This window comes from Kryptolebias marmoratus, linkage group LG24, assembly GCF_001649575.2.
Source record: "Kryptolebias marmoratus isolate JLee-2015 linkage group LG24, ASM164957v2, whole genome shotgun sequence".
Lineage (NCBI taxonomy): Eukaryota > Metazoa > Chordata > Actinopteri > Cyprinodontiformes > Rivulidae > Kryptolebias > Kryptolebias marmoratus.
This window is the reverse complement of record NC_051453.1, coordinates 11,916,238-11,944,192: the sequence shown is the minus strand read 5'-3', so window position 1 is coordinate 11,944,192 and position 27,955 is coordinate 11,916,238. Positions and strand designations below refer to the sequence as shown.

The window sequence follows — 27,955 nt, the reverse complement described above, 5'->3', positions numbered from 1 at the left end:
GAAGTGTTTGTTGTGTATTATTTTTCTAATATTGTGGTGTAAAATCATTTAATCTGTGTTTGACCACACAGCGATCCCGCCCTAACCCACGTTCTTGCACGGAATTTGTCACTTTTGGCGTTTAAGATTGCACAGTACATAAAGCAGTAATCAAGTCAGATCAGGTCCCTGCATAACAAACTAACAAAAATCGCAATCCGAACCATCATCTAGTATCACAGAACTAAATCAGAAACAATTAAAAATATGGCTTTTTTTAGTTTTCAATAAAACAGCAAAAATTGAAATTAAAAAAAGTCCAGATGTGAATGACCTTTCTGCAAGCTCTGTTAGTTGATCACGTATTATTTATAGATATTAAAGTAGCGTTTGGAGGATTAAGAATAATCATTTGTTCACCTCGATATATTTCCAGCAGTGGGTTTAAACATTTAGTTACCTTTTAACATCAAGAATATTTCAGGCTCTGGCCAAGAATCTGAATCAAGTGTATGTCTCCTGCCTCCACAATCTCCCTCTGCTGCTCTATGAATCCATTTATTGTTTCCATAATCTACTTTTGTTATCTGTTTGGTTATTCTTTGTGTTTCTATTTCCATACTTCTCTCCCATCCTGTCTTGCTGACGTCCTTCAACTCTGGAGTAGATTTCCCAGGAGTAGAAGAGTCGGGTTGAGAGATCAAGATTGAACATTTCAAGCAAACAAAAACAATGAAAATATCTTCAGAGCCATTAATCAGAACACAAAGGTTATACTTTTTTCCTGAAGCAAAGTTCTTGCCAGTGTTTTAACTACACTTGTTTCTGTTTAATGCTTCGATTTTCAATGTGGCAGAGTGAGGTACAGAAGCCCTAAAGTGTGACATTTCATACATTTTTTATACTCAAGTAAACACAGGACAGTTTTCACACGCACACATGGAAACAATATAGTGACTTGGGTGCAAAATATTAAAGAATCTGAACAATAATACAACCTGCTTTTTAATTATTTTTGGAGTGACATGAACGGGGTGTTATGGTTGCAAGGTAATAAATAGATAAATAAGGCAAGTTAAGCTACATTAGGAATGAATTAATTGTTTTTTTCATTCCTATTTTTGCTATGGTGAAGGAGGATGATAGATGGAGCTATAAAGAGCTAAGATTGGTGATTTTAGATTGAATTAAACAATAAAACTTATACTGTCCAGTGGCACTTCAAGGGCTTTGTAATGGAACTCAACAAAATTATTATTATTATTATTATTATTATTATTATTATTATTATTATTATTATTATTATTATTATTATTATTATTGTCAGTGTGTAGTTCAACACCGCCCCCCTGGCGGCCGCCGGGACACGAAACACGCGCACCTTTCCCCACACGGAGGCGAGGTGACGTCATCTGAGAAGCGGCTGGTTTCCAGCTCGGGATCGGCCTGCGGACAACTCATATAGGAAGAGGGGAAGGACTGGGAAGTTGTGTCACCACAGAAAACACTTTTTTTCCTCCCCACCTTTCCGACGCTCCCAGCTGCTTTCGCTACAAGTTTAGCCGCATTAATCTGTTTAGACGATGTCTTTCGTCCCAGGTCAGCCGGTGACCGCTGTAGTGGTAAGTTTGGAGTGGGGGTGGTTGTTTCTGTTGTTCTGGCCGACATTAAATGTTGCCTCGTAACTGTACAAACACTGAATTAACTCATTATATTTAACCCCGCAAGCGCTAAGCTAGGTTTGTTAACTTTAACGCGAGGTTCTTCGTGTGTCGGAAGTGGGGACAGTTTCTTTTAACGTCGTAACTAGCTAACCTGTTAGTTAACCTGTTAGCTAAACTGAGGAGGGACGTGAAGCGTCAAGAAAATGCCTCGACTTATTTTAAGAAAAAAATGGGGCGTCGGCCGCCTTAAGGTGTGTGAATGAAGCTGCCTGCTCAGGAAACAACAACAACTTTGCAGAAATAATATATAAAAAGCCCTTCTTTAAAGTAGGTGTGACTAGTTGTGAGTTTCCCTGACCCTTTCTTATGTGTGGGATAAAAAGGTTGACTCCCCACCTACCTGTGATTGTACAGTAATGGGCCCAGGTGACTTCACACATTTCAATTAGCGTCGTTTAGTTTAAGTCAAGGCAGAAAGCAGTATTGTCAAACCCAGATATTTATAGTTCACTGTGAAACAGCAGCAGCTTCTCTTAAGTAGAAAGTCAAAACCAAGAAAATTTTTTAAAAGATAAACTCATGTTTTAGTTGATTCTTCAAACCACTGCTTCAGTCACAGTTTTATATCTGTCTGTGTGTAGTTTTTGAGGCGAGAAGAGAAGAGCTGGAAATCCTGACTCACTGACTGACTGACATCTTTGATGAAGTCATCTTTAGACTTCATTGTATCAGAGAGACACTCATCATCTCACACACACACACACACAGAGGCAGCCTTTGTGTTTGAAGGAGTCCGACTGTCAGAATCTGTCTGGTGTTGTAAATCTGCAGCCGCTTGTCGCCGTCAAGCGGATGGCTTCCCTGCACTGAGGTCAAGCAGTTCCTTCCTGTATTGTCCAGAAAGTTATTTAAAAATAAAAAATGTGAGCCATTTTTATTTAGGAACACTACAATGTTTCATCATTAGACTACATAGGGAAGTACAATGTTTCATGCTGCACTACCTCATCCAACCCAGTTATTTATTTTTTTGGTTCCTTCATAGCAGCAGGAACCAGAACTTGCCTGAGTGCGTCCTCGTCCGTGTTCGGTGTTGGCACATGCCGGTGCCGAGTCTGAACAGGTCCTCTGGCTGACAGTCGGCTGCTAGTCTATGGAGTTAGATTTGTTTCAACCAAAAAAACTCAACCAAAAAAAAAAGTTTCAAACAAAAAATTAGTGACTTCAATCAAAAAAAAAAATCTTTAAATAAATTTTTGTTTCGTAAAAAATATTTTTATGGTTAAAAAGTTTTTAAGATGTTTTTTTGTTTGACATTATTATTTTTTTTGATTGAATACTACTTTTTTTTGTTTGACATGATTTTTTTTTTGATTGAGTACTCCTTTTTTTATTTGACATGATTTTTTTTTGATTGAATAATTGTGAAATAAATCTAACTCCATACTAGTCCTTCCGTTTTCAAACAAACCTTTTAAAAGCTGGAAGTAAAACATGAAAACATACTTGTGGAAATCTGATGGTTTTTTGGACTATGCTTCTGTTTGACAGCAACGAATCGAGATCCAAAAGTTGCGTCAGGGAGATAAACTGATCCTGGGCTTCAGCATCGGCGGAGGCATAGACCAGGACCCTGGACAGAACCCCTTCTCTGAGGATAAGACCGATAAGGTAATAAAATATTATAAACAAGGAGCCTTATACACCCTCGGCTGTGAATTTATATCTTCTTCTATTATTATTGTGGCTAGGGTTTACTGTTGGGGACACAGTAAGGTTTATTATGATATCAATAATACTGCTCAATTTGAATTATGTGGTGGGAAAGTCTTACTCCGCTTGATCCTATTCCAGTTTTATCCTGAAATGCTCAAAAAGAAACACAGTATCTCATTACTAAATGTTCTGGTTGACCAAAAACAAACAAATAAATGGATCTTTAGTCTTCATTTAAGGATTTCAGCCCATGTGCAAAAGAAAAGCCACACAGTTGAGCCTCAAAACTCTCAAGACGTACCATTTGATGTGTGATCCTGATGTCCTAAAAGACGAACAGGCTTGGACATATTATTCACATCCTCAGGTGAGAGCAGGAGTCTGAGTCATAATAAAGGAGAGTCACGTCTAATTCGATGACCACCCAAACATTTAAAGAAGTGTTGATGTTAAAAAAAAATGGCATGGGACTCATCTTGTTTGTTATCTTTGAACGATGACATTAATTTACAGTTTTACACTGTGACATTTCAGACATTTTACTTATTGTTTTATGAGACTCACAGACACGTTTTGTTGGAGATCGCTATTTCTGTGATTTGATTTAAAAAAAAATAGCTAAGTCTGTGAAATAATCCCTGAATCAGAGGAGAACAGAGGAATCAGAGACGCCAGGTTAGAGAAAGGGTGAAGTTCTGTTCTTCTGAAAAGAAACAGAGACTAAAAGCTGTGAGGGCGAGTAACGACAGGAGTGGAGTCATTTAGGGGAGCAAACTGAGGGGTGGAGAGCATCTGAAGTACTGATCGATGAATTTAGCTGTAAACAAAGATGAGGAATATTTACTGTTTTTAAAGCAACTTTCACAAAAACCCTGAGTTCCATTAACCCCCAAACAATCATTTGTTGATGGAGAAATTGTGTTAGAAGCGTAAAAAGTCAAACAGCTATTATGGCTTTAGGTTGAGCAATCTGGTCATAAACTCCTGTTGGCCTTTGAATGTTGGGTCACAGTCCATGATTTAAAAGATGTAATCAAACCTGTGTGATTAAATAATCAGTTGTCTGTATGGCTGACTCAACAAATGATACAACCTTAAACAGGGAAAAAATGTGACATGATTAACTGAAATTTATTAAGGTTGGTGTGCAGCACAAACTTATTTTGACAGTCTGTGGACACACAATCTCTGTGCTTCTTTTTATTTTCCGCTATAATTCATCTCAACGCCATTCTTTCTGGTGTTAACTTTGACTTACGTCCTTCTTGTTTTAATTTGTGGGCTGTCTTTGTTTAATAAAACGTTTGTGTAAGTTTTACAGCTGTGATGTTCTGAATCTCTAAGTGTTTACGTCTTCTTCAAAGGGCATCTATGTGACCAGGATAAGCCCAGGAGGACCAGCAGACGTGGCGAATTTGAGGATGGGGGACAAAATAATGCAGGTGTGTTGTTGTTGGGTTTTTTTGCATGTTGAACCATAGCTCCACAAGATGGCACCATTTGCTCCTTAAAGAGTCAGGCTCGAGCTGACCTGGAGCTGAAAGTTTGAAAAGACTCTCCCTCTTCTTCCCCGCAGGTGAACGGCTGGGACATGACCATGGTGACCCACGATCAGGCTCGGAAGAAACTAACCAAGCAGAAGGAGGACGTCGTTCGGCTGCTGATAACCAGGAAGTCACTGGAAGAGACTGTCAGTCAATCAAAGGGCAAAAACCCCAAACCCTGTACCTACGCGAACGAAAAACAAAACCTGAACGATGTCATGTACACTAACAATGTCCGCTAATTCAGATGATTGTAACACTGTGGCCTTTTATATCTGCGTTAAGGCAAAAAGAACCGACAGAATAACTATTATTATACTGACAGACTGAGAGAAGTTGTTGGATAACATCATTATCAATTAATTCCCTTTAAGCTAATATTTCCACTCAAACCATTTTTAAAGAGTTCTGGGGAACATTTTGCAATCAATTTATCTGACCAAAGTAGAACTAAATAGACTGAATACATTTTTTTTTCATCTCGAGCAGCTTTGCTCCTGTTTAAAAGAAAGAATCAATAATGCCAAAGTTCAAACCAAATGCTGCGACGTTTGTGAGACTGTTTTAAATAATGGTACAGTACACCTTGTAAAGTCTGTAAAAGTGTCAGTATTTTTTTTTGTGTAAAACAAACAAACAAGTTTTCTGGTGGCGTGCGCGTTTCACTTTTAGTTAATTGCCGTTTCTGGGTTAAATCGATAACGTTTGTGTATCTGCTTCAGTGGCATACAGCTAAAAGGGCAGAATTTATTCCTTACTAATCTACTTTTATTTTGTACAAACAGTACACCTATTAATGAATGACACCTCTTCTATGTATTTGTCATTTTAATATATTCCCCTCAGTTTCTGATCTTGATCAGGTTTAGCTATGTTCAGCTCAGATTGTAAATGAACTAAGAGTCGTGGATGTAGTTTTATCCCTTCGAGGACAAAAACAGGCCTATTTGAAACCATAATACCACAAAGTTTGACGCTTTCCTTTTTGATCACATTGTTTAGGTTAAACATGAATAATTTACGACTTCTTGACAAAAGATGTATTAAATAAGATTGAAGAAGTCATTTTTAAAAATAATGTTTGGCTTTATAATAATAATAAAAACTAAACTTTCTGTACGGTCACTAATCTTGTATGTTTGAAAAATAAGAGCCTTTTTCACGGTTTTGATAGAAAACTAGAATGTTTTTAATGGAGACGTACAATTCATAAAAATAAAACACCTTTTGTAAATAGAATTTGTAACTTTTTCATTCCATAATGCTTCGTAAAAATGCTTTTATTGTTTTAAATCAAATAATTGAAATAAGTCGTTGGACCGTTTCAGTTTTGTTTTTGTACTTTTCCTCACAGTTTATCATTTGACAGTACTCACATTTATTTTTTCTTCAGTTTGCTGGAATTAAAGCATTCCTTATAACCTTTATCAGATATTTTGGAAAAAAAATCTTCATTCCAAGCTCTTATTATGAAATCCTGTAAGTTTTGGGGAGGATACGTTTGTCAGCTTCAACATTTTAGGACTTCAGCTAAAATCAATGTTATCATAAAATGCCATAATAAAAAGTCTGAATGCAAAATCTATCACTATACTATTATTGAAAAAAATGACTAACCCAAAATAAGACAGCCCTTCAAATAGCTTCACGTAGCCAGTTACGAAATAATCAGCTGACATTTTAAAGCAAAGGATCCATTTTCTGACCTTTCTGCATTTATCAAGAGAGCTTTCTTCTCCTTCAGAACCAGCCGTTCGCCTTTTGAAGTGCCGACTCTGAGCGAAGCCTGCAATATCTCAGAGGCCATTTGTCACGTTGAAAGCCCAATTAATTCTCTTTTTAATTGTTTTGCTTCACTTAAAGTTTTTTATTGTTCTGAGAGTGTATTTTCTTCCAAACTGGGTCTGAAGCAACTCCACTGCAGCGTCACAATGACTCCTTCAATCAGGAAATTCTCAGCTTCATTGTTGCTTTATCTTCAAGGAAGGAATGACGAAGATGAAGTATTTATAAGAAGCCAGTGGCAAGAGTTTTGGTTCCAGTTTGAAACAGCTGACGCCCTGTGTAAAAGAGAAAAGTTCACTTTTTTGATGTCTTACCTGACCAGAGCTGCAGCTGGAGCAGTAGCGGGTCTCATTGTGACTGTTACGATACACACAGGTGTGAGCGGCATTACTTGCTGCTGCAGATGGTACCAGCAGACGTGGCATTGGCTTACACCAGGAACCAGGTTCAAAGCAGAGAGATAGAGAGCGATCCAGCTGTGCAAACCAGCTGTTATTCAAAGAGACAGTTCATTAAACACCAAATCTTGTGGTGAACTCTCTCATCATAGTGAGAGTGCCCCCAAGAAATGGAATGTGGTCTCAGCAACTGCACTGGGCTGTGAACCCCCAAAGATTCAAGACTGAATCTGTATTTCACATTTGTCAGAGAGAGTTACTTTGTTGGGTTTGTGATGACAAATTGTGTCTCATCAGACCAAACGCATCCGTAATGTTTAAAGTCTTAAAATAAACACCTGTCGCGTCATGGCAGAGGGTCCATTTAGGGCAGCGCTGAGCTAAAATCCTCCCTTTGAGAAATAATTGATGAGTAAACCGTGTGTGTGTGTGTGTGTGTGTGTGAGGGGTAAAGGGAAGCGCGCTCCATTCCACATCCCTGCACATCCCACTATTACGTCATGCTGTAAGACAATAATGCGGTTGCACAAACATCCCAGCCGGTGCTGAAGACTCCCAATCTGCGTTTGCTGCCACTGATGCCACAACAACACGTCACGTTGCTAGGCAACTAATGGACAGCACATAAATGGGAGCGACGAGTGTCTAACTTCATTACAGCAGCGTCTGTGTGCAGTAATTCAATCAGCAGTTTGATACTAAATAGACAAGTTGTTAAATTTGATTATATACTTAATGAGCAAAAGCCTCATTTATAAATCACAGCAGATGAAATGAGTTCTTTTTAATGTACCGAGAATGAGAAATAGAGTTTATGCCCACCTAAATTAAATTGTTTTCTTCTTGCGAAGGGGTGAATAATTACTCTTGTCTAAGCGTGGTTCATACATGATCCATGCCTCCCACATTATGGCAGGATAATTGTGTTTCCATGGTGATGCAAGCTGTTCCTATCACTTCGTTCCTAAACCAGACTGGAAGCCCAGAGCCTCAGATTCATCCCGGTGTCAGGAATCACAACCTGTTGCAAATGTCTGAGCATTCAGCAACGCTTTGTGTGTCTTTGCTCTGTTAATCAAGAGCAGATTTAGACTTCGTTATGATGCAGCTGAGGATCATTAGGGTCAGTAACCTTTTATTTTATAGCTCAAGCCCGGTGAACTTCCTGCGACACGCTCAGCCACCCGCGAATCCCCAAAATATAAATGCTGGAAAGAGTTGAGCGTTGTCGATTATGGGAGAAGTAGCTGAACCTGCGGGGCCTATTATGAATCAGATTCTGTTAATGTTCAATGTGTTCTTGAGTTTTGAATCTTATGATGTGATTTAATCATAAAAAAAAAGTTGTTCCTGTTGTCTTTTGCGGCTAAAACAAACAAGAAACCTTTTAAGAGCTCAGAAAAAAAGATAAATGAAACAGAATTTGCCTCTGTTTCATGTAGAAATGTGAAGGAAATGAAGTATTCTGCAGAACCTTCGTTTTGAATAATCCCCAGAAGCACACAGACATTTGTTAGGAATGTGTTTATCTATATTCTGCAGTTCTTCTTTCTGTGCAAACCTTCTGCAAAGGAATCTGTTCTCATCGTAGCTCACTATAATTTGCTCTAAGTGTGACTGTGTTGGAAAAAAAAAAAGAAAAAAAAGCACAAACGAGGAGCCAATTTTTTTTGCCCTCTCACTGCGATCATGCATGTTAATTTGGGACGTGTGGGCGTGAGAGTGAACAGCCGGGCAGCTGGATGCCAGCAGGGTTACAGATACATGAGTTCCCTGGAGTTCAGCAATGAGCAGATGCATGTTGTCATAGCAATAACCACTGTGTTTGTACAGCGTGCTACCTTCAGGACCCCCTGTCCTCTGTTTGAAAAGCAAGGGTTTCATCTAGTTGGGAGTGAAACACTGAAAAATGAACGCATTTGACTGTGAGATGCACCGTGATTGCACACAGACTTGATTGATGCTGACGGACACAAAGAAAAGAAACAAAAAGATCGTTTCTCCCCTGAAGAAGCCTTCACCTCTCCTCCTCCCACGCAGGCGCTCCTCCTTGCAAACGGCTCCATCGTCTTGTAACGCTGGAGTTTACAGAGCGAATGATGAGAGGAGATACTGTGTGTGGGCAACATTAGTTCATCATCGGCAGCCTGGTGGAGATGGAGACGTCTACATGACGATGTGAGGACAGTCTTGGACGAACAAAGGTGCGTAAAACTGGTCTGTCACTGAAGTGTCATTTTTTAAAAAACACTAATAGTCACCTCTGTGTGGTAAAGTTGTGAGGAAGTTTTATTTCCGTTAACTCATGACAACTTGAAAAGAGAATCAGGGAATTAAAGTCTATCTATCTATCTATCTCAGGATGTATGGTGTCATTATGCAAGTTTTACTTGTCCTTTCATGCAGTTTTTGCCTGAATAGTTATTCTGATCATTTCATCATTGAGAAGCATCTGGAAGGATGGTGTTACTAGCAGGTATGTGATATTGATAAGCAAAAGACCACCGTGTCCATCGTCTTCTACCGTTTTGTCCATAACAACATGTTTGCTAACAGGATAATTACCAGCAAAAAAAAGAAGTAACTCCATCAAAAACCCTGTACTGCACACGTTTGACTGTCGGCCAGGATTTTGAGATTGCTGTTTATCAGACACATCTTCCAGTGTAACTTTAGTCAAAGTATAATTCTGCTCTCAGTCAGGATATGGTAAGGGTTATGCATTATTGTAATAAAAGGTAGAGCACATGCCACACAGGGGCTTTTGTGAAGTGCTGAAGAAAGAGCAAATTGATCTAAAAAAAGGTCTAAGCGCCAAGATTTAAACATTTTTTAAGTTGCACAGAGATAAAGATAAAGTTTGGTTTAGGAAAGTATTGCTTCGTTTTTGTCGGGTTGATACTTTACAAAACTGCTTATAAAGCTTAAATGATAAAACCTAATGTCTTGCTTTAAAGCAAACGCTCTTGTGTTTGAAGTTTTTTTTTTAAAGAAATACCAGCTTTTTTTCCCAGAAGTTTACTTCTTATTAGCTAGATTTAGTTCCCCTGGCCAGTGTGCTGTTGCTCATGTTGCAAATGTCCGTACATTTAAATACATTTGGACACAGAAATATGGGTTTCATGCATTTCCTCTCCAGTTTCACCCTCTTGTCCAAATTTAGCCACTTCTGGCTCCAAAACACCCCAGATAGTAATGGATAAATCCTGTCTCAAGTTCACGAAACAACGAGGCAAATTACACCAACTCTGTCTATTTTTATATACAGTTTAGGATTTGCTGTGTATTGGAGTTTATACTTTATCTTCTTCATGAAGGCTGAGTTTATTCACCTGAAATGGATCATTGGAATTACACCAGATGCACATTTCTCATTGGATGAAGTTTCAAGAGTTTTCAAAAACTGTCAAACAACTTTAAAGCAGAGGCTTTTATCATGACTTGTTGCTTGGACCTTTTAATGAATAACTGCAATTTCTTTGTGCTTTTTAAGGAACGGAAATGTGTTATTTGAGAAAGATCTGTGGCCCCATCTAGTGACTTTATTATTGTAATGTAAAATATGTAAAATCTAAAATAAATGGATGTGTTTTTGTGTAAACTGTTGAGTTGTTCTGGACAAAAACGATGCTGATAATCCAAGAAAATCTTCTTGCTTAGCGTGTTAAAAAGAAGAAGGGTGAGGTTTTGGTGTTTTTAACTCTCCTGCTCTTATTACAGTCTTCCAAAGGTTGTCTGTATACTATAGCATGTGTGTGTGATGTATGTGTGTGTGGAGGTGTGAGAAGGTCAGACCATAGGAGAGGCCTTTTCATGTCCGTCTGTTTATGGGAGCAGAGCAGACTTATCTTATCACTGGGCTCTGGACGATCTCTCACACAATAACGAGACCCTTTAATGCTCAGACTCAGATTGTTACCTGAAATTTATTGGACTGTTCGACAGAGACCGTAAACCATGAGTGGTGAGTAATTACTGAGCACCTTAAAATGCATTTCTGTAGAAGAGGAACACTCAATATAATGTTTTCCCCTCAGTATTATTGATAAATTGCTGCTAATGCCATCATCGTGGTCTGATAGTAAAGGGATGCTCCTGTTTGATTTGGTTATTGTTAAAAACAAGTCATATGCAGAAGCTAGAAATAAATCTCTGTTCCTGATTGTTTTAACGTGGTAGTCTGAAGTGGCCTCCTGCAGAGGTGTGAAATATGTGCTGCCTTCCAACCAGCTGTACATCTATAACTCCTCAGTTTGTTTTGGTGTTTTGTCAGCTTCCTGTAGATTTTGAATGATTTTTTTTAGTTTAAAATAAGATTGTTCATTGTGTTGCCTTTTAGTTTACATGCAAATTGTTTGCCCCTTATCAAAGTCATGAAAAAAAGAACAAATGACTGTTTTTATTGCAGAGCTTTTACTGTATATAACCCAGTCTGTCTTCGATCTATGACCACTGTTAGCAACAAAAGTGAGATTTCTCATTAAACCAGTTTTAACTGTTCCAGTAAACAACTTCAGACAAAACAACTTTCTGGTAAAGAGGATGGGAATTTATTACCCAACATTAAACCATAAACTAAACAGTTTTGATGCCTTTCCCAGCTTAGTTCTTTCTTTTTTTATGCTCTCTCTCTTGAGCTCCATGATTAAATATATATAAATAGTGTGACATCTAAGTGTTAATGCAGTGAGGTTTGTTAATAATCTGCCTTTTCATCCACATTCAGCATTCAGAAATGGTTAAACAGGATCAGTAGTCCTCTCTTAAATCTGAGGTTGTAAAACATCAAGACCAGGTTGCATTTTTGCTTGGATGTTTTGTATTTCAGCTACACACAGACTAAGAAGTAAAAAAGAGAACAAATCTGACAAAAACAAAGTGAAGTTATGTGCTTGGATAAACCGGGGTCATCGCTTGTCCTGCCTAATAATTAAGTTTTGGTTTTTTTTTTATCGTTGCAACGTATTTGAGAAGAGGAACTCAGAAAATCAAAGTTACTGCAAAAATAATGCAAACAAGATGTAGTTCAGTGTGTATCTCCTCAAGGAAGAATAAAATGACAAGAATTCCCGAGCTTAGAGTCATTATACGTGAAGGATAAATAGATGAAGAGGTGTGAACTAGTTTGAATGTGCAGTCTATTTGCAGTGTGTGGGTGGGTCAAAGGAAGTTTTGTTGTAGCCGACATAGATAAGAAGAAGTGAGAGCAACAGCCACGTGCTACTCACACACGAGGGAAAAGGGACGCATGGTAAGACCAACAAAGCTCAAAAGTATGTTGTTGTAGTGATGTTATAGCTCTTTTTCTTTAAAACGTAGAAAAATGATCACAGTGGAACTTTAAAAAGACAGCCTATATGTTCCTGCATGTTGAAATCCAAAACAGGAAGCGTATCCAGCTTTAGTTATTATTAGGGAACTAAACTCGTTGTTGGCTGTTTATTCAAGGTCGTAACAGTGTTTATTAAAGTCTTATATAAAACTCTTATTATGTTAGCTTTACCAGTAAGACCGGATCATAGATTTAGTTTTAGTAAACACTGGTGTTTGAGGGGTTACAACTCAACCAAAATACTATTGCTATTGTTTAAAAAGGGACTTTTTTCATAGTTTTTTTGCCTCACAGGAATTGAGTTCATGTTCTATGAAGACTTTTTTTTGCCAGTTATAAAGCTAATTTCATGAACAGTAACACAATCAGTCGGTTTTGTCAGCATATGTGTAGCATCGTCCAGGAGTTTCCACACTTGGTGTCACATGATTTCCGATCATCTGTAATCCTGAACGGAATGTTTACTTTGAATTATTAATGAGAATATGACAAAAAAATATCTCCCTTAAACATCTTTACAGTTTCCCATGAGGCCTCCCTCCTCGACCAGGTGTTGGACATTATTATGAGCGAGAAGCCGCCCAACAGTGCGAGTCTTTTCCTAAACGAGGACGCGGACAAACCCCAGCTGCCAGACAAAGGAGACCTGAGGAGGCGCCTACACCGAGCCATGGAGAGGAGAGCCAGCATCATGAAGGAGAGGATCAGCTCCATCAGCAGAAACAGCCTCAAAGGTTTCCTCAAGAGGAACCTGTTTGTTCTGTTCACCATCGCCGCGGTGGCTCTGGGTCAGCAGAAACCGATGTTTAAACCCGTTGTTTTGTCATCGCTCGCCTCTGTTTGACCTGTTTTTGTCTGAATGCGTTTTTATTCAGGTGTAATCCTGGGCTTTGCTTTACGCCCTTACAACCTGTCCCTGAGGGAGATCAAGTACTTTGCCTTTCCTGGAGAGCTCCTGATGAGGATGCTGAAGATGCTGGTGCTGCCTCTCATTGTCTCCAGTCTGGTCACAGGTTGGTTTCTAACACAAACTGATAAACATTTTATATTCAGATCCTATTAAATCCCTGTTTCCTGTTTATTACTGGTCTGACCCTGACATAGTTTCAGTATTTGTAATCAGTTTGCAACACCCTCTGTTCTATTTGTGTCCCCTGAGTCATTTAGGGACAAAACAGATAAGGATAGTTCATTGTTGTAAGTTGGATAAAAGTGGAGTACTTATGATTAGTTAGTGTCTTACCTGCAGAGCAGTTTTAGTTTGGAGAACAAAGAAGAAATTATCTCTTCAAATCAAATTTTTACCATCTAAGACAGCTGAGACTCAAACCTCTCATTGTAGTTTGAGTGAAAACTGCATTAAGTATTTCTATAATGTCTCATTTATATGTTGCAGTTATTTATATTGCTATAATGTCTCAATGTCTTTGTTCTTACACAAACTTCACACACAGTGCCTGTCAATATTCTAAGTTCTGATGATCAACAACTACAGACAGGTTTAATTAAAATATGGCAGATAATGTGTTTTATTTGAAGTGGACAGTATATATATACTATATAAACAAACTATCTCTCTAAGGTGATTTTATTTAGAGATTAAAGTAAATTTGTCAGTTATTTACCAGTCAGGTGCTCCCAAAATATAAACGTGTAGTTAACGGACTGAGCTCTCAAAATAATTCGTCCTGTTTTAGGTATTTCTTCTCTGGACAGCAAAGCGTCAGGTAAGATGGGTGTGCGTGCGGTGGTCTACTACATGGTGACCACCCTGACTGCGGTGTTTATTGGCATCGTGATCGTCATGATCATCCGGCCGGGGAGAGGCAGCCGGGACAGTCCCGTGGTCAAAAGCGGGACTATCGAACCGGTTCAGGCTGCTGATGCTTTCCTGGACCTCATCAGGTAAACTTTCAAAGACTAATTATTTGAGTAAAACAAAAAGTATATTTGTCCTGAATATAAAGCTGTGTTTTAAAAGGTTTTATTTTCTTGTAGAAAATACACATGCTTTGTAAAATTACATTTATTACTGGGTTATGGATAAATGTTTTGTATGATCACAAAATTTGCAACATGTGTGACTTCATTGGTGTTATTCCATTTTATTCTAAATTCAGGAACATGTTTCCTCCCAACCTGGTGGAGGCGTGCTTCAAGCAGGTTAGGCTGTTTGTTCCTCCTAACTGTGGATCATTGACATTTGAAATAAATAACTTGATGGAATCAAACCTTTACTTTTTATATCCTAGCTTCTGTCATTTATTTTCTTCTTATTATTTGTTTTATTATGAACTTTGAAGTGTGTGTCATGGGTTTTATTTTAATTTTGCAGTATAAAACTGTGTACAAGAAGATTGTTCACACGAGGAACGTGACAGTGACTCTGAACCTCACCGACACTCTGAATGTAACAGAATCTAATCTGACCATAAACGTCAGCAGGGTGCTGCACACCATCCAGGTAAACAGACACTACCTTCTGTTTACAAGCTGTGTGCTTACATCCAGCTGTGCTTGCAGAAAACAATAAACCAGGGTATGGTTTTCCATCTCACAGGAGACGGTGGAAGAGACCGTTCCTGTGTCTGGTTCCTCTGGTGGAGTAAATGCTCTGGGTCTGGTGGTCTTCTCCATGTGCTTCGGTCTGGTTATTGGCAACATGAAGCAGCAGGGCCAGGTTCTTAAAGACTTCTTTGATTGCTTAAATGACGCCATCATGAGGCTGGTAGCCATCATCATCTGGTCAGTGAAAGCACACATGCAGCTCTTCATGTAAAACAGGTTTTATGTCCTGATTCTTTAAGTGGTGTAGTTTATCTCATCAACCCTTAAGTGTCTGAATCGTCTTCCCTCGCAGGTACGCTCCAGTCGGAATCCTGTTTCTGATTGCAGGGAAAATAGTGGAGATGAAGGACCTGGCAGAAGTGGGCGGTCAGCTGGGGATGTACACTGTATCTGTCATTGTGGGACTTCTCATCCACGGACTCTTTGTCCTGCCGCTGCTCTACTTTCTGGTGACCAGAAGGAACCCCTACAGTTTCATCGGCGGCCTGCTGCAAGCGCTCATCACTGCGTTGGGGACATCCTCCAGGTGAATGTTTCCCTGTGCTCCTCTTTTCTCTCTTTAGCCCACCTGATTGAGACCGATGGCAGCCCTCCCTTTTTAAAATCTGTAATCTAAAAAAGGTTTTGACCAAAGTGTTCAATAGGCTGCATCAAAGAAGCTGCAATATATATTACTGTTTAAACTGCTAAACAAACATATGACAATCACCCATATCATTATGACCACTGTTGGGTAAAGTGAGTCACGCCACATGTTCTAATGTAATTTTCTGGGAAAGAAAACCCCACCTCTTGTTATTCACACAGACATTATCTTAGCTTTTGACCCCCACATAAACATTGTTGCAGACCAGTCGCAGACCCTCACATAACAACAGCAGAAGGCCCCTCCAACAGAGCCCCACACAAAATACTTACGTGCCTCAAAGATGACAAAGAGTTTAAAGTGTCCGCTTTACCTCATAACTCCAGTGATATATAACTGGTGTGATTTGATGGCATCTGAGACTTTATATCAAAACCCACAGTCAGATGTCCTGTACATTATGGATACCTGCAGATGTTCTGTGTTTAGGCCCTGACTATTCAGAAATTTTTTGATAGCAAAAAGGGACCTTACTCAGTCTTAGACAGGTGGTCATAATGTTATGAGTGTTCAGTATACCAGATATGTAAAAAAAAGCTTTAGAGATCTCAAACAAGACTTTTTTGGTATGTACAGTGCAGGAATAAATAAAATTCAAACTTTGCAAATGTTTAAATCCTTTTATAAGAGGATGACTATGAGTGTCATCATGTCATTGTTTGTGTGTGTGTGTGTGTGTGTGTGTGGTATTTTTTCTGTGTCTGCTCCAGCTCTGCTACCCTGCCCATCACTTTCCGATGTCTTGAAGAAAACAACCATGTGGACAAACGAGTGACACGTTTCGTCCTTCCTGTGGGCGCCACCATCAACATGGATGGCACCGCCCTCTACGAAGCGGTGGCGGCCATCTTCATTGCTCAAGTAAACGACATGGACCTCAACTTCGGCCAGATTCTCACTATCAGGTAACTCATTTCTGACTATTACATAAATGCAGAACACAGTGAAAGTTACAGTGAACTCAGTGATTTATATTAAGCTTTGGTACATTCATTTGATGGCAACTTACGATACCAAGCTTGTACATTTTCAGGCTTTTGTAACATCAAATCTAGATTTAAAGGAATGGGTTATTGGCTGTCTTTTCTAGAACTTGTTGACATCCTGAGGAAATAGCATTTGAATAAGGTGAGCTGGATTAAGAAAATAACTAAAATTTGGAGGAGAGAGAGTTTTACACCCCTACAAGGGTTTTGCACGATTCCATCAACTTCACAAAAGTTTTCAAATTTTCTATAAAATTTATAGGTTAAATAATGGCATTGACTCAGATGCACAAGAGAACTAACTGATTATTGTAATAGATTTGCTCCATTTTTTATAAACCTCTCATACTAGCAGTGTTTTCACTGATCGTCTCTGTTAATCACGGAGGAAATGTGTGATACAGTTTGTAGAAGGTGGTGCGTGGCTTCATCACTGTACTACGCACAGCAGGAGCGCACATGTGCCGTTTGTTTGTTTCCCTTTATAAGATGTCTTCACTCTCCTCTCCATCCCTCCCACCACCCACTCAGTATCACGGCAACTGCTGCCAGCATCGGAGCAGCAGGCATCCCTCAGGCTGGCCTGGTTACCATGGTGATCGTATTGACATCGGTGGGACTGCCCACAGAGGACATAACGCTGATCATCGCTGTGGATTGGTTCTTGTGAGTTCCCTCTAAATGTCAGCTTGACGGGGATTGGTCTGGGATTGCGCCAGCCTAAATGTCACTGTAAAGCTTCAGAGAGCCCAGAGGTCGCACATCTATAAAGGTTATTGATGCATAATGCAGAGTGGAACATCAGAAAGCCTCCAAGTGTTTTTGTGGCAGTTCCGCACCAGTGTATTGGTTCTGCAAGCCTCCTGTCTTCTCTGATTCCCCCTGTCTCTCATCACCGCAGGGACCGTCTGCGCACCACCACCAACGTGCTAGGAGATTCGCTTGGCGCCGGCATCGTGGAGCACCTTTCCCGAGACGAGCTGCAGAATCAAGACGCCGAGGTGCACAACTCCGTGATTGAGGAGAACGAGAAGCCCTACCAGCTCATCTGCCAGGAGAACGACTCATTCAACCACCTCAACAGTGAGACCACAATGTGAAGTCAGTGGCTTCACCTGAATGGACCTTCACCTGAGTATTTGAGCTGAAGGGGGTTGGTACCATGAGGGGGACAAAAATAGTAATCTTGATCAACTGAGCCAGTGATTTCCTCCCAAAATACAGAAGACTCGCATGAAACAAAAAAAAGCCTCATCAATATGACGGAAAGTTCACATGATGTTAATTAGTCCTGTTTATTTAACCAAATAAAGTCTAACCATTAAAACAAACAAACAAACAAAAAAAAAACAATTTTAACTCTTCAGGCTTATTAAAACCATAGTTCAGATTTTTGGAAGTGGACTTCTGTGGAATGGTTATGAATTCATGTTATCTGTAATAGCTCTTTGAACAACCTCCATTTGGAGAGACAAAATTTGATTTGTGAGTGCATTGATGAGCTAATGGCTAGTCCAAGCAGGACCAAGACCAAAGTGACTTCCTGCCATCTTAAAACCTCATAAATTTCATAACAGTTCACACAGTCGCTGTTTTATAAACCTTTACACCAATGTAAGGTTCACATTACCCGATTATTTACATAGGATTGCATGATTTTTTGGAAGCACAAACAGCAGCATCTAGCTGTAGCACTTCCTGTGCAGCCTGCAGGAATGCCACAGGATTAGCTGTGTGATGTGAAACTGATGGCATATAGAATTTTTTTTAAATTACTGTTTGCATGAACCGCCATGAAATTAATAGGATTAAAGTTGGTCTCAGTCATGCTCAGATTAGCTGTTAGTTTGCCAATCTGGTCAAAATTAAACGTTACTTCTCCAAACTGAGGCTGCTCACAGAGCTATCTATAACAGGTTAAATCCTATCTATTTATGTCAATTCCGCAGAATCCCCCTTTGTAAATTGTGGAAATCATTTTTAAGTGATATGGTCAGAGTCACTGTAGTTTATACATCTAAAACTTCCTGGCATCAGCTTTTAAGAATTTGTTACTGCAAGTAAGCATCACTACTTTCAAAAGAAATGTCAAACCAGCTCATTTTCCTACTATCATTATAAACGTCTGAACACTTCAACTCATCATTATTCCTATTAATTTTTGTCATTTTCATCATGACTACCTCTAATAGGAGTTTTAGGGTCACTCCAAAACGTAGTTGAGTTTTCACAGTGCATCACAAAAAGTACAAAAATTCAGCAGGATGTAAGTACATTGGTGTGTTTATTTTTTGTTTCTGAATAAAATTTTGTGTTATTTAAGTTTGCCTACACTGTGTATTTTAAAGACTGAATATAAATGACTGTTAAACACTGGAAAATAGTGCAACAGAAACTACGTTTCAGCTTGATGTATTTTTTGTGACTAAATTAAATGATTTATCAAGCAGTGCTTTTTTTAGAGATATTATGCTGATGTCCTATATTTGTTTGGTGCTAACGCCATTAATTGATAACTATTATATGTCCAGTATCACAACACAGAATCACAGCTTTACAGTGTGGCTATAGCTTCTGTTTTAGTTTCATTTTATGTCATTTTATTCACTGAACTGGCATCTTGATTTAAGTGTGTTAAAATAGAGAAAATCTGATTTACAAGCCAGTTATTGTTTCTTTTTAGGGTTTTGTGGAAAGATGCAGCTAAGAAAGTCTGTGAATGCTTTGGGAGCTTAAATGTGCACTTGTTTTTATTAAATGTTGTGATTGTTAATAACAGTTTGGATTTGATTTACACCTAATTTAATTTAAAACTCATTGACGTGGGAGCTAGTTTCTGTTTATTTACCAGTTTGCCTTTGTTTCAATGCTTGATGTCATTTTCTATTCGAGAGCAGCTCAACGGCTGGATGGACAGCATATAAAAAATGTGACAAATAAATGTCTCAGGAACTGAACTGTGGTTCTGATTATTGAGATTGTGGCTACCCCTTGTGGAGGATATTATCTTGTCCAGAACCTATAATGTGTTCGTTTTAAGACAAATGTTGTACAGCAGTGAGCCAACAAGCATTAATACCCTGCATGTATTAGTTTAGTGACAGCAGATCTGTATGTAAACAGATTAATTTATTTTTAATGTCAAAAATCTGCTGATATTCTGCTGCAGGACATGCCAAGACAAACTATATTAAATTACAAATTCCAACACCTTTTCTATGATCATACAGGTTACCTAACCCACTTCTTTCTACTAATTAACATTTTTTTTATTTTAAAACATCATACAGCCATAAATACTAACATTTAACATAACACATTTACTTAATTCGACTTGTTTTGTTGGAGTTCCTTTTAAGGATTTTTTTATTAACTCAGAACAAAATTCAGTGAATATTAAAAAAAGGAAAACAGTAAAAATAAACATATAATTTCTAAAATTATTTGCATCAAAATACCAATAAAATCACTATATAAATGATAAGACATGCAAACAAATCTGATGCTTTGGGTGTGTAACGTTGTTAGTATTTATCATGTTTATATTCTCTTAAATTCGTCAGATTTTCCTGTTAGCTCCGATACAAATTCCTGCCCTTCGTTCATGCCATGTCTTGTTGTGCTGCCTGGGATTCCTGGGTCATTAGTTATCAAAACTTTTGATTCTCATCTAACTGCCTGCATTTAGGACCACACAACTAATGAGGCTGTAAGAAAGAACATTTATATTATATATATAGCATAAAGACTGAAAATGTAAACTTTCACTGTGGGAGGTAGCGTTTTTAAATTCTGCTCTCAGTAATGTGGGTGTTTGACAAGGATCACCAACATCAATCTCAGGGTTTAAGTGACAAACGTTTTGAGAAATCCAATGACAAATGTCAGCTTTAAACTTTGTGGTAGACAAATCAACACTAAATCTTTTTGGATCCCTGGAACCTTTCTTCAAGTATTCCACTTTTTTCTGTCCACACAGCAACAACTATTTTGTCTGTATTAGCTTCTACTTTTAATTTTTTCCAGACATTACAAGCATCTGCAGTGGCTGGTCCAGACTAAGTAGACATTAGGTGATTTTTTTATCCTATTAACAGTCAAAATTACTGTTTTTAATATTGATCTAAAAGCAATAGACTTGGAGAGCAACCTTGAGGATACATCTGATACAAATATAACTGTGACAATTTAGATATTTTTTGAGTTCTTTTGTTTGGGGTTTTATTATTTTATTTTGTCTTGTGTTTCTATACTTTTATTGTTCTGTGTCTCCTATCATTATTCACCTGACCTCAGCTCAGTCATCAGCCCACCACACCCATCTGCACCTGTCCCTCGTTTGTAATCAGTCACCTGTGTCCACTTCTCAATTTTGTTTTTGTTATTTTAAGTAATTTTGATTTTATTTTTAAAATTGAGCTAACTTAGTTTGTCTACATTTGGGTCCAAATCCTCTCTCCTCAAAAATACATGACATAAAACAGGATTTCTACTTGTGTACCATTGGTTTGTTTGCTGTTTTGCTACCACAGTATTCTTGTGTGCAATACAATTACAACCAGAAGAAAATCCAAGACTGTAGTGTATATTATATTGAGAACTGCACAACCATCTATTGATGCAAATTTACTTCATGTCCCTGTTTTAGTCACATTATTAGCATGACATCTCTGTAAAAAATAAGACATACATACAAGACACTCAGGAAAAAAAGACAGAACTGCTGCAGTTATTTCAGATTAATTTATAAAATATTTCACTGGAGACACAGTTCATTCTTCTACAACACAATGCTTGTGCGCTTCACACACAAATAAGCCCTCTAGGTTTTAACAGCCTGACCATGAAATTAAACGACTTGGGAAAACTTTGGCATAGTTGAGTGACAAGACTTGGTGAAAAAAAAGGACAAAATGTGAAAACCAGAGAAGGATATTTAAATCTGTCGCTGATGCCCGAGGGCCTCGTTTTCACAGTTTGCAAACAGCCAAGGTGGGAAGTAAATGAAACAGGAAAATTAGCTGGCTGTGTTGAAAAGTCCTGATGATTTCAAAAACATTAAAATATAGCCTGAAATAAGTTTTCAACCTTAATATAAATACCTAGAATGAAAAACAGCAAGATGCAAGTTAATATTAAAAACAGGTTTCCAATTATTCTGAACGTTCAGCTGAATGTGACAAAACCACATAACTATAGTCTGATGTATTATTACATGTGTAAGGTTTACTTGTCACGAATATGCACAGAATATCTTGATATAGTATATGAATATCAATGCTGATTTCAGTACAACTGTTTTACTGATCTCACATCAGCCACAAGTGTTTACAATATTTTAGAAGGCGATACTTTCAGGCAGACTCCGGCGAATAACAGTATAAGCCATTAAAAAAAGAAATCACTTCAGCTTATCTTACAAATAATACTCTTCTTAAGAGTTCCGGCCACATGTTGCACAGCTCATGTTTTAATATCTAAAGCCATTTGAATATGTATTGCTGCCCAGATCTGGTCCCAAGGAGACAGATAAAGAGACACGAGATGACTGGATTGTCAGCAAGCGTCGCAGAGGAAAGACAACAAGCTGCTGGAAGTTTACTTGGCCTGGAGAGAAGTGGGACAAAAGCAGCAACATTGGCTCAGACAGTTAGATAATTAACCGAACGCGTTGCTAGAACATGCAATTCACTGAAGTGACATAAATGCTAAAATAGTCAGCAGAAACTTACGTTCGACTATGAGTTTTCCTCAACTTTTGATGGAGCTCACCACTGCACACTGAGATCTGCCAAGTGTTCATTTTTGTCCTAATGGATCAAAAAGAGGGGAAAAAAAAAACCCAAGTGAGAAGACCAAAGCCAAATAAAAATCTGACCTGACACAGTTGATCACATAGGTCTGTTTCACAGCAGACATTTTGACTCAAAAGAGTTGGAAAAAGGACAGGTGTATTAACGAGGGCTGCATTCCATTTAGAAGAATTTCGGCTCGTTAATTTTCATGGACATTCCTACAGAACAGCCTGCGCAGCTGCAGAAGTGGAATGCAGGTCTCGTTAATTTGCTTCCCCTACTCTTTCAAGTCCAAATGTCTGCTGCAACGTAGGCATATTGCTTTTTGAGATTGTTAAAGTACACTTTAAATGATCATGTTTGGCATAAACACTAAAATCAGTTAGGATCTCTTGTAGTATTTGAAATATCTTCATTGGACAAAAAAAGGAAACAAATGTTAGATCGATGAACAGTAACTTTTTTTTTTTTTTTTTTACCAGTAAGCTTATTAACTGATTAGATTGACAAGATAATGGCTAATCTGAATGGACTAAGTTCAAAGCGGAATGATGGCATCATAAAAATAACTCCAGGATAAAAAATATTCATGGCAGTTCATGTAAGTGCTGTTTTATAAATCTTTACATGGTTAGGAAGTGCCTCAGGCTAACACTGAAAGTGCTAACAGCTAGCTGCTGCTACTTGAGCTTGGAAATAATAATAGATAGTTATGTAAATAACCACATAATGCAAGTTAAATGTAAGTGTAAGTGTAATGTAGTGTTTGCATTCTGTTTCCTCAAACTGAGGCTGATCTAAGAGCTATCTACAACAGGTAAGATATTATTTGTCCATAGACTCCCCCCCACCCTTTTACCGTAAAGCAGCCTAACGCCTTGTAAAGTAGCCGTTAGGTGGCTCCGTGCTGACCTCTGTCATGACGGGCAGGTTATCACGAGGAAGGAACCACATTGCCTTGATTTGTCTCTGCTGGAGTTTCCTCAACAACCTCTTCACCTTGCGATCTCTGGGGTCTGCACATTTCACTGCCTTCTTTGTGTAAAGGCTATGAAAAGACAACAAACATGTTTTTTACTCGGCACAGGATGGAATTTAAGAGCCTGTTGGGGGAAAATGACAGGTGTTTTGAAGGTGTTGCATTACAAATACGTCTCTCGTTTGCTGTGCAGTGCAAGAATATATTGTAAATATAAAAATAAACTACGATAAAACCTGACTAAAGAAGAAGATCCAAAATAGTTTACATGTAGTGAAGAAGAATTCAATGTTTGTCTGAGCTGGATCATGTGAAAAAGGTCTTAAATCCCTTGCTACATCAGATTTCTCAGAGCTGCTGGAAACAATAGAGATCACAATGCAGTTTACTTAACTAAACCCTGCTGTTCTGACTGACTGCTAATGCCGGCTTCAGCTGGCTTGCAAGGTAGTTTCAGTTGGCGTGTTATTCCCACATATTTCCTTCCCTTCTTTCCTGGCAATTACAGTCCAAGCCCTGCATTAACAACTTGACCTGGAAAGATGACAATGCCTCTGAGCCCTGCTCTTGCCCTCCACTAACAAGAGGCATATTTTCCATCCCTGCAAAATGCTCTTAAGCTCCAGGAGTGGATAGTTGAAATACTTGCATGATGGCTTTTATACTGCAGTCTGGCCCCTCAGTCTGCACCTCAAACCGCAACACGTCCTTGGTACGCACCTTGCCCTGGGAGTACAACATGCAGCACTGGACACTCTGCATCTGCACGCCATTAGCTGGAAAACAAACAAAAACAGAAAGTGTCAGAAGGTGTCACAATCTTGGAATTATTCTGGGTTATTACTTCCTACCTCATGTGTGACTAACATGTTTTAGCTCAACTTTAAAGGAACGTGTCAGATTGAAAAAGCCACTAAAAAGTTTTTAACGATATTGTGCATCACCAGAAATAACCTTGACAAACATTTTATATTCATATTATTGCAGGGCGCCATTATTTCTGGAGGCTTTCCGTCTTGCAGATTTTGCACATATTTTTGTGTGCATGTGTGATACACATAAAAATGGGAATGTCACATCAATTACAGTGTTAAGAAACATACTAGCATGCCTGTGAAATGAGAGGAAGTGAGACGACAAGAGGAGGAGTGCGTGTTTGTGTGGAGGCTTTGCCATGATGTCGCCTCATTCAAAGCCAACGTGTAAACAAATTTCAGGGAGATCTGAAGCAATGAGAAATGAGAGCTCTAAGACGGCTCAAACGGAGCTGCCTTGTTGTGCCATGGATGATGCAGAACCATCCATGCTGTCACTATGAACAGACTGACACAGTTCCTGTCTCTCTGCATGAGTGTGGTGCGATTTCAGATGCTTGTCCTCCTGCTTTCTGCCCCTCTGTTTACATCCGTGCCTCCATCCCTGCTGCTGCTGCTATTCCTCTTTCCCTCTTCTTTCCTTTTCCACCTTCGCCATGGCTCCTTTTGCGACACTGTCCAACTGCAGGGTGCATGCAATCCATGCAAGACACACACACAGATATTCAAAGAATAGCTGTGCCCTACCTTCCACAGATGCCAGGAAGACAGCAGTGAGACAGAGAACAGTCAACATCTGCAGGATGAACATGATGGCACTGGCAGGGACGAGAGGATGATCCACTCTGTCACCTCTCTCTCTATATGGCTGCCTCTCGTAGATTACTCCCTCCCTCTCTTTATACCTCCCTGCCCATCTCTCACTCACTTCCACCACCTCTCTTTTTCTGTCTTACCGTCCTTCCCTCCCACCCTCTGTTTATCCATCCTCAGTCATTCTCACGCTCAACTCTCTTCCTCCTCCCTCGTTCTTTTTCTTCTTACACATTCATCTCACCTCTCCCTGGTTTCTCCCTGCTTGTGTTCTCGCTCAGGATGCCAAGCTCCATTTGTTTCATTTAAATTCCTCTTTCCTCCTCTAGTGCATTTTTTCCTGTCAGGACAGAGATCCAAAGGGAGATATGGGGAAATAACAACCTGGAGGCATCCACATTAATTCTAATGACCGGTTTAGTTCTTTGGAAATCAAATATGAGTTTTTGTTTTTATGCCACAAACACAAAAATAATGTTGCACAGTAGTTATAAGTGTGTCTGACATGTGCATCTATTTTTGAAGCAGGATTATAAATCATCCTAATGTGGTTTGAAAAGTCATTCTTTCTGACATAAGAAACACAACATTTACAACTTTATTAGTTTGATGAAGAGGGAAATTTCCATTAATTAAACTGAATCCTGTCATTTTTACATCAACGTTCCCCACAGCTTCATACTGATGATACTTTGTAGATTTGGAAAGCAAGTCAAGTGAAATGTAATGGAAATAATGCAAGTTTTCCTATCACAAAATCTCAAAACTCCCCAGAAATCATTAGACATACATCTACAATGGGTTAATTTTCAGAATGAACCTTATTCAAGGTGGCTACCACAGCTAAATAACCTTAGCAAACACAAACATGGCTGCATGTCTGTTAATTTTACAGTTATTGAGCTAAAATTTGCTTTTGGTAGTACCTGAGAGTCACCCCTAATGCATAATCTGAGTGCTAAAAAGAGAGCTTTGTTTAAAACTTTGGCCTGCAAAGTGGCAAGCATTAATTCAAGTAATGTTACTTTATGTAAAGGAAAATAAAATTAATCAGATATTTTCTTTTTATTGTGTATCATTTATTCAAATATCAAAGCAAATGTCTTTTCGTACCAACTTTGTTTTAGGTGCAAAACCAAATATCCATAGCTGATAGCTAATCTCAGTTAGCTTTCAGCAAACTTCGAACATCATTATGGCAGCTAGAACAAAGTCATAGTTCCCAGGTTTTATGTTTAGGTTTTGACTTAATCTTTTGATATATTGATTTTTCATCTTTGTGTTTCAATGTCACTCTGTTTCTGTTCCTTTATCTCCTTCCTTTGGCCTTCTGCTGTCTGTCTCCACACACACCTTCAACCAATTTGTTAATGAATACACCTGCGCTTCATTTAGCCTCTCTCTTCCTCAGTACACAGGTGAGATTCCTTCGGTCATTGTTCTGTTGGTTTACCATTGTTGTGTGTTAACCTAATCAGTTTCTGGGCTTTGCTTTTCTCCCTGTGCTTGTGACTTTTGAAATACCTGCCAATGCAATTGCTGCTGGGTTTTGTTGTTGTTTGTGTTTACCTGCCTGCCTTTGACCTTCCAGTTCCAGTCCAAAGGTTCGTCCTTTGCTACCACTGATAGTGCCAATATTTTTAAAATTATTATTCAGTTCAGCATTACGGAATAGTGTGGCTTATTGTGAAGCACTTGTGTTTGGCTCCTTCTCCCTTGAATAATTTCACTAAACTCTGTAAGATCTGTAACCAGGGGTTGCTATAAAATCCCCTTTTCAGTCAGTCAGCTTTCTTTTATTAAACAGCTTATGCCTGAAACACTGTACCAACAGAACTAAAGAACAGTTTATCCAACTAATTGTTTTTTCTAAATCCACAAAACAGTGGTTTACTTAATTAAATGTGCCAGTGCATAAGCACTGAAGCACCCTTGTTGTTGTGCATTTTTGGAATGAAGCATGAAAGTTATACTTCAAAACATGCGTCTTATTCAGGAATAATGTGCTATGACCTCGTCACTCAGCTTTAGCATTTCTTTTTATCTTGGTTTTCTTTACCTCTCATACAGTTCATATATCAGAATAGGCATACATGATGAACTGAAGTACTCTCTTGAATAATTAACAAATTAACTGTAAAAAAATACAGCCACTGTAGTTTATTATAGGCATGCAACAGTAAAGCTCATTTCAGGGCATTTTATCTGTGCACACAAACCTGGCTAACTAAGTTTCAGCTGAAAAAGTTGATTATCTTAAACCGAGGCTTAAAGGCATCTAAACTTGTTTCTTCACCACCATCTCTGCTGGAGAAAATTCCCTACCAATTTTGTTTTTGGCTCATTTAATATTATTGACAGCTGACAAATCCAAGCTTGCTATAAAGGCATGTGTTTCATATGTACAAAGACAAAGATTACAAATGTCTGCTCTAATAACTAACATTATCATGAAAGCTTACAATGTTGGCTTCTCTAACTGCCTTTGTTGTTTATATCATAAATATTAAAGTCTGGCAGCAGGATTAAACCAATTTGGCCACTTTTAGCTGAATCCAGCCAAAAAAAGAATTGTGTTTGTTTTTCAAGCTTGGCTCAAAATACCGCACTAATGTCATCAAGTCATTATAACATATTTTAACAATAAACTTATACAGATGTTGTTCATGTTGTTGCTTTTTCTAAATATGTCCCTACCATCACTCTACAGCCTCTCCTTTTTCTGTGCATAAATCACAATAAAACTTTACTTAGAAAATTGAACACAAGAATGAGCTGGTGGCGCAATGTGCAAAGTAAAGCATCAGTTACACAGGTTCAAACAGAAAACAACATCAGGACCTGATTATGTGACATAAAGCAGGACAAAAGATGCAGCCCTGCATCTGTTTCACAGACTGTGATCCAACTCTGCAGTAGAGAGAAATGATAGATG

The 27,955-nt window shown here is 38.6% G+C and overlaps 3 protein-coding genes across 4 annotated transcripts; 2 read left to right on the top strand and 1 right to left on the bottom strand.

Moving 5' to 3' along the window:
• Positions 1-1,415: 1,415 nt before the first annotated feature.
• tax1bp3 (Tax1 (human T-cell leukemia virus type I) binding protein 3) lies at positions 1,416-6,142 on the top strand. Its single transcript, XM_017406885.3, has 4 exons — positions 1,416-1,601; positions 3,195-3,314; positions 4,724-4,801; positions 4,936-6,142. The coding sequence occupies exons 1-4, from the start codon at positions 1,563-1,565 to the stop codon at positions 5,143-5,145; spliced, it is 447 nt and encodes a 148-aa protein (XP_017262374.1). The 5' UTR covers positions 1,416-1,562; the 3' UTR covers positions 5,146-6,142.
• A 2,861-nt stretch (positions 6,143-9,003) lies between these two features.
• On the top strand, positions 9,004-19,575 carry slc1a6 (solute carrier family 1 member 6). 2 transcript variants are annotated; one of them, XM_017407435.3, is made up of 11 exons: positions 9,004-9,290; positions 12,940-13,206; positions 13,294-13,431; positions 14,116-14,323; positions 14,539-14,581; positions 14,754-14,882; positions 14,979-15,163; positions 15,279-15,512; positions 16,343-16,537; positions 17,150-17,284; positions 17,520-19,575. In XM_017407435.3, exons 2-11 carry the CDS (start codon positions 12,984-12,986, stop codon positions 17,716-17,718), a joined length of 1,689 nt encoding a protein of 562 aa, XP_017262924.1. In that variant the 5' UTR covers positions 9,004-9,290; positions 12,940-12,983; the 3' UTR covers positions 17,719-19,575. The 2 variants fall into 2 exon arrangements, with proteins under 2 accessions (XP_017262924.1, XP_017262925.1); XM_017407436.3 differs by lacking the exon at positions 9,004-9,290 and adding an exon at positions 11,506-12,337.
• Positions 19,576-21,342: 1,767 nt separating this feature from the next.
• On the bottom strand, positions 21,343-25,148 carry ccl44 (chemokine (C-C motif) ligand 44). Its single transcript, XM_017406933.3, has 5 exons — positions 24,955-25,148; positions 24,042-24,168; positions 23,326-23,461; positions 22,351-22,428; positions 21,343-22,225 (listed from the first exon to the last, which is right to left on the bottom strand). Exons 1-4 carry the CDS (start codon positions 25,016-25,018, stop codon positions 22,387-22,389), a joined length of 369 nt encoding a protein of 122 aa, XP_017262422.1. The 5' UTR covers positions 25,019-25,148; the 3' UTR covers positions 21,343-22,225; positions 22,351-22,386.
• Positions 25,149-27,955: the final 2,807 nt, after the last annotated feature.